The sequence below is a fragment of the Rhyacophila brunnea genome, unplaced genomic scaffold (genome assembly GCF_057557595.1).
Source record: "Rhyacophila brunnea isolate RB1 unplaced genomic scaffold, BYU_Rbru_1.0 scaffold_13, whole genome shotgun sequence".
Classification (NCBI taxonomy): domain Eukaryota; kingdom Metazoa; phylum Arthropoda; class Insecta; order Trichoptera; family Rhyacophilidae; genus Rhyacophila; species Rhyacophila brunnea.
Window position 1 is genome coordinate 25,740,700 of NW_028232785.1, and position 7,033 is coordinate 25,747,732.

The window sequence follows — 7,033 nt, forward strand, 5'->3', positions numbered from 1 at the left end:
CGCATTCAAAAATAAATCATAGCATTGCCTTTATTTTCATAGAAATACCTAGATTAAAAGTAAAATAAAGACAAACAATGCTTGATTAATAATAATTTGAAATAATAATTATTTTTTACGTCATAGTAGTTGCCGGGTCATACTGTAGAATTCATATAACCGTTGGGATTTTGTGTCATTTATCAAAACAAAATGCAGTTATTTAGGTTAAAATACTCACTTCCATAACTTTACTATAAGTTCAGGGCAAACTGGTGATGTATCAGCTATAAACGATCTCTTCAAATTAGATGAATTCACTATTAAAACAATAGTAACTTTAAAAACAATATCAATAAGACGAAATTTGAAAGAGGATTCAGCGTGAATGTGGGAGCGAGATGCACGGCGTCAGCGCGGTTTGATTGGCTAAAAGACATATTCGGGAAATAAAAACTCAGCCAGAGATTTATTTCGACCGAAATTAACTTGGATATTCAGGTACGAATAGTTGGACATTCGGGAGAACAACACGGAGTAATTGTAACTTAACATGGCGTATTCGGGTTTTTCAAAAAAATATCTCTGTTCCTAGATAAAAAAATATTTTTTTTATAAATGATTTCGGTAGAGTTCGATAAAAGAAATTGAACTGCATTAAAATGTCGATTTCGACAAAAATGGATATTCGGGAAACAAATCCTATAGCGACGAATTGACTGGTTATCTCCAATTGCCATTGGACATCAGGAAGGAACAAATATGTGTGTATGCCCTTGGTGGAGGCATCCCTCTTTCATTTTCAGGTCTTCGACGCCCCATCCAGCGTCATTTGACGTATTCTCCGAATCCAAATCACTGGCGTGTAAACCTAACCTTACCTGACATCTGTATTCAATTATATGTATTTTTCTTCCAGGATCGCAATAAAAACATGACCGATATAACGGCTGAAACTATCTCCCAGTCTGACAGTAACTATGCAAATATCTCTGAAGGTACAAAGCATTCATTGAAATATGATGATGCAGTTGGATCTTCTTATTGTCAACTCAACTCAGTAAATCAGGTATCATTTATATTAATTCCTTATTTTTCAATGTTAAATTATATCTCTGTATTCAACCTCAATCGGCATAAGCCAATAATAATGCGTAGATAGGCACCTATCTAGCAGTGGCGAGGGGTGAAGGTAGGTTGTCAAGATTTGAAATTAATAGTGCACAGTATACTTTGTGAGTCATACTTATTTATTTTCAATGAACAAACGCAAACATAACAAAATAACGACCCATTTGATATAATACGTCGGTGGATGTCGACTGTAAAGATCCGCCATAATACTTATCATTAAGAGCGTACTTCAGTGATGTGGCAAATAATTTTCAACAGTAGGTGCGACAAAATTTTTCACTAGTCTCTAATCGGATAACGGCAGTCGAGCTGTCTGCACGTCGATTTGTTTTGTCATGGCGAATCCTACGAATAATGATTGCTATATAATAATTATTGACCTAAGAATAAGGTAGTGTTTTTTTTGAAATACGCCATTTCTTTTGGCATTCCCCAGTGGTTAAGCTACAACATACGGCCGTAGCCATAAATTGACAAACTATAAATAAAGTTATATTATTTTGAAAAAAAACCTTTCTGATAGAGTATATAATAACCAATAGAAAAAATCTTTTTTTTGAAAAAAGTAAGTCACCCCGACGGGGAATCGAACCCTGTATCTCCCGAGTATACGCCTCATCCGTCGCATTAAGCCATTATGCTACGGCGTGACATACTAAAAGCGACAAATTTTAACTATTGGTCAAAAAATCGATTGCCAAAGTAGCTGATTTGGAAGAAACGCTGATGGGTAGGTATAGAAATTGACCAATAGTTAAAATTTGTCGCTTTTAGTATGTCACGCCGTAGCATAATGGCTTAATGCGACGGATGAGGCGTATACTCGGGAGATACAGGGTTCGATTCCCCGTCGGGGTGACTTACTTTTTTCAAAAAAAAAGATTTTTTCTTTTGGTTATTATAATATACTCTATCAGAAAGGGTTTTTTCAAAATAATATATATTCAATAATCAGAATGATATATTCTTAAATCTTGTGAATTATTCGTTGAATAAAAGAAATAGTTAATTATATAAATGAAGTGTTTGATCATGTACCTAACCGAATTTTTTTTTAAACGGTATATGTTCAAACACGCGCGTTAACATTATTTTACTCCCTACTTCAATAAAGCAGTCTTCAAATGTTTAAAATCAATATAAATGTTAATGAGGCTTCAAAATTATATAAATAGATTATCTACAACGTTTACGGTGTGTCCAGGATCATGCTTTGAAAATAGAGCAAACGCTCCATTTTGACCTACGCTGAGCATGTCCCCCCTTAATCGTCGGCATATAATGTCGTGGGTCCCAGGTTCAAATTCTGGGTCCGTCAAATACACATTGTTTTTCAATTTGTATTTGAGTCAAGTCTATGGTCGTAATAGGTCGTTATATCCATTTCTTGTAAAAACAATCTGTTAATACAAACCTCTAACCTGTGAAGGCCCATATGACTTTATCAGGATCGGACATGCTAAAAGAATCTATCTATATAAAAATGTAAAGAGGGAACGACCTAATTCTGGAATCTGGTTCATGTACTACTTCTCCTTCACCATAGAATGCTAGGGTTTATTTAAGACATTAAACTCTCGGTATAACTACTTACTCTAAAGTTTTGAGAACATTTTTTACTTATTTATTCACCGAATCGGGCTCATCAAACGTATTTTTTTTTTAGATTTCTACTCAGCGATATGAAGCAACTTACATTGGAAGTCAAAATAATGAAATTCCACTGGCCATCGTGGTAAAAATCGATAATGTTGATAAAGGAGAATATCCAATGAAAGGAGTGAAAGACATGGTGGCTCAGTATTCAGAAATAACTATAGATGAACAAGACATAAAGACAGAATTGCAGACAATGTACGTTTTGCCAAAAGTTATTCGAATCAAGCTAAAGAAAACAACATATTTTCCACGTAATTTTGTTTGTAGTCATTGTTATGCAACATTTGGATCTTCAAATTTATTGAAAAAACATATTTCGTGTGTTCATTTGAAGGTCAATCAAATTAAATCGCAGAAAAGAACACATAGTGGTGAAAAACCATATGAATGCGATGCTTGTTTCAAAATGTTCTCGAAAAAGGGAAATCTAATCGTGCACAAAAGAACACATACTGGAGAAAAACCATATGCCTGTGATATATGCTCATCTAAATTCTCGCAGTCTGATGACCTAAAAAATCATAAAAGAAAACATACAGGTGAAAAACCATATCAATGTGATGTTTGTTTCAAAATGTTCTCGCAAAAGTGTAATCTAATCGTGCATAAAAGAACACATACTGAAGAAAAACCATATGCCTGTGATTTATGCTCATCTAAATTTTGGCAGTCCAGAGACCTCAAAATTCATAAAAGAACACATACTGGTGAAAAACCATATGAATGCGATGCTTGTTTCAAAATGTTCTCGCAAAAGGGTAATCTAATCGTGCATAAAAGAACACATACTGGAGAAAAACCGTATGCCTGTGATATATGCTCATCTAAATTCTCGCAGTCTAATGACCTCAAAAATCATAAAAGGAAACATACAGGTGAAAAACCATATCAATGTGATGTTTGCTCATCCAAATTCTCGCAGTCTACACACCTCAAAATGCACAAAAGAACACATACTGGTGAAAAACTATATCAATGCGATGTTTGCCCATCTAAATTCTCGCAAGCCGGACATCTTAAAAGGCATAAAATAAAACATACTGGTGAAAAGCCATGTCAATGCGATGTATGCTCATCTAAATTCTCGCACTCCGATACCCTCAAACTTCATAAAAGAACACATACTGGTGAAAAACCATATCAATGCAATATTTGCTCATCTAAATTTTCGCAGTCCAGTACCCTCAAACGTCATAAAAGAACACATACTGGTGAAAAACCATAATCATGCAATATTTCCTTATCAATATTCTTGCAGCCCGGAAACCTCGAAAAGCATAAAATAACGCATACTAGTGAAAAACGATATTAATGCGATGTATATTTGCAAAATTTCGCGACCCGCTCTACTCTGAAGACCACTGCCGACTGAAGTGATTAAGAATAATATATAATTAAGAGATTAATAATCTGAAGAAGGAGGTGCTGAAGATACATAAAATGACATATGCTAACGAAAAGCCACTTAAATGTCAAAATTGTTTGTATACATGTCAGACAGTCTTATCAATTAAAAAAGCATATTATGCTGAAAAAACTCCTGTGAAAATTTACTAAATGATGGCATGATGATAAAAACATACTAATGCACTATAATAATTATAATATGAGAATCAATCCTGTTATATTTTTATGTGTGTTCTTGTTCACTCTCTATCGTGGTTATTCTGTATCGATAGTCATTAGTGTTCAAAAATAGTTCTCTGTACACGTGTGGACCTGTAAAAATATGAGTATTATATCGGGGACCGCTAACACAAAGAATCCTCTGCTGAATCAGAAATGCATCTTGCTAGAATAATAGATCATCATGTCTTCGGAGTTGTTTCAGAGAGGTGAAGTGCTGCATTGACATCCATTCAGTTTTCCTAAAGGCATGGTCAAAAAAGTCGTTCCATAAAAATATATTGTCGAAATTGTGAAAGATAATTTCATGCTTTTGTAATTAGCGATGTTGTATTTTATATCTTGATACCAAAGTGGCATCAAAAGGCAACTCAATTAGGTTTCTTTATTTTTTACTATAAATTGCGTATGGACTGACATCTTCCATAGACGGATTATTTTTTTTTGATGACGATTTGTTTGGAATTTTTGGTATTATACATATGGATCTTACCGCGGAAGCAACTGTTGGCGGGCCGCTCTAAAATTTCTACGGATCGGGGGTTGAAAAACACTGTTCCAGACAATATTATTATAGTCCCATCTTTACAAATGTTTAATATTTTTATGAAACTGTACATACATCTTGAAACAAATTAGTGATTGCTTAATTAGACTTAAGATAGGATAAACAGCGTAATCCACAAAAACGATTTTGCTATAGTTTTCGGTCAAAGTTAAAATACGAAATAGACAACCTTGCAGTTCATGATAATTAATAATTTGGTTTTATATTCTTAATCTGATATTAATTATTGAGTTAAAAAAAATGTTATCATTTTTCCCACGTCAATTCGTTTCTTTTTAAAATGCTGGCTAAATTTAGTTTTATAGATCGGAAATTGCAGCTTACTGTCTGACAAGCTCTTGGCGCGCTGCAGTCGCGTGTTGCAACACTGCATTTTTATGTACCTGTCATGACAGCATCGCGTGCTAGGGGTTTGTTTAAATATTGTATGTGCTCGTGTGTTACCTTGTACATTTGAGTGTTTTAAGTAGTCTTGACCAGTGGCGTCCGGTGGTTACCAAAATTGCTTTCATAGGGGGTGCACTAAAACTTTCTTACCTAATTTAAAAAGTAGATCAATTCGGCGTTGTTTCTACTTAGCGAACTCTTCAATCACTTTCTCATTAAAGTCTGGAACTGATTGTAAAAGTTTTTTCTCGATGCTTAACACATATATACGATTAAGTCTGTCCTGGTTCATGGTATTTCTTAAAAACGATTTAATTCTTTTAAGGGTTTAAAAACACCTTTCACTTTCCACAGATGTCATCAGAATTGTACAAATGATTTTTTATTTTGATTCTTTCTTCGAAGGAACTCTTGTTATGTTTAATATAGTCTACATTTATCGACATCATTTTAAAACACACACACTTCACTGATTAAACAATTATAATAAATTATTCATAATTTCCTTTTTGCGAAGAAAATTATCGAAACAAAGTGATAAACAGACCGTGACTTTAGATCGCGGCAGCAGAAACTAAACTGAACAGTGAACTGCAATAATTTTTCAAGACAATATAAAATAATTATATATATAACTATCGTTTGTTTTGAATACGTATTTTTCGACACAGGACTTTGAATTATTGACGACAAGGCGTCAGACCCTTCGTCTACAAAATAAAATAAAGTCTAAAAAATTACGTCGGCAATAAAACTTAGCGCGAGTCAGTTAGTGTTAAACATATGACACCATGTTATAATAATTCACTCACTTGCTAAGAGAACATGATACCTCAGATACTATTTTTTATAAATTATATTAAAATATTTGCAAATATAGAACGATTTAAGGATCGTAACCATAATATTTATGTTAATAGTCAATTTGTATTCAATATCAGCCTAATTCCAATGAATTTATATGAGATTTAAATAAAAAAAAACTATTTTTATCAATCCTGCTAAATCTCAGTTACTACATTTTACCACGTATTCCTACAGTTTTTTTCTGTGTAGAATTTTGTGAACTGGTCGGCGTCCCAGATAGCAATCAAATCTTGTATTTTTATGACATGCTAATGAGTTTCACGTATCGGGTTGAACGTTTATTACGCAATGTATTATGAATGGAAAACTAAGATCGATATTAGTGCGTTCACCACGAGCACTCGATTTCGGTGACTGTTCAGTAAGTACATGCTTTAGGTATAAATTTACATGGATTAAATTGCGATTAACGAGTGATGACTTAATAGCATTGTTGCACATTGAGAAATGTTTAGGAAAAAGCAGTGCAGCGCACATGCATGGTATTAGAGAATCCGCCGCTGTTCTTGACTACCCTGTCTGAATCACTGTAATATCGTGTACATATTTTAATTTGACAATGTTAAAATGGAGTTCTATTAATCATTAATAAAAATAGCAATTTTGTATTTGGTTTGTATTAATTTTTAATGACATTTTTTATCTATTTAATACTACACGTCGATGACAATTATATGATTGTAGGATTAAAATAATACAATAATATGTAGAACCGAATCATCAGCTGGTGTCGATACTGCTGGATGATGGATTTTCCTGTTCAGTCCCTAGTATTCAATGTCACATACATCCAGCGGGTTTTAGGAAGAATGA

At 33.6% G+C, this 7,033-nt stretch overlaps 1 protein-coding gene across 1 annotated transcript; it reads left to right on the forward strand.

The window, feature by feature from the left end:
• The first annotated feature begins 902 nt into the window (after nucleotides 1-902).
• Nucleotides 903-6,827, forward strand: LOC147077065 (uncharacterized). The gene is made up of 3 exons (XM_085940680.1): nucleotides 903-1,048; nucleotides 2,780-4,713; nucleotides 6,710-6,827. Exons 1-2 carry the CDS (start codon nucleotides 914-916, stop codon nucleotides 3,995-3,997), a joined length of 1,353 nt encoding a protein of 450 aa, XP_085796806.1. The 5' UTR covers nucleotides 903-913; the 3' UTR covers nucleotides 3,998-4,713; nucleotides 6,710-6,827.
• Nucleotides 6,828-7,033: the final 206 nt, after the last annotated feature.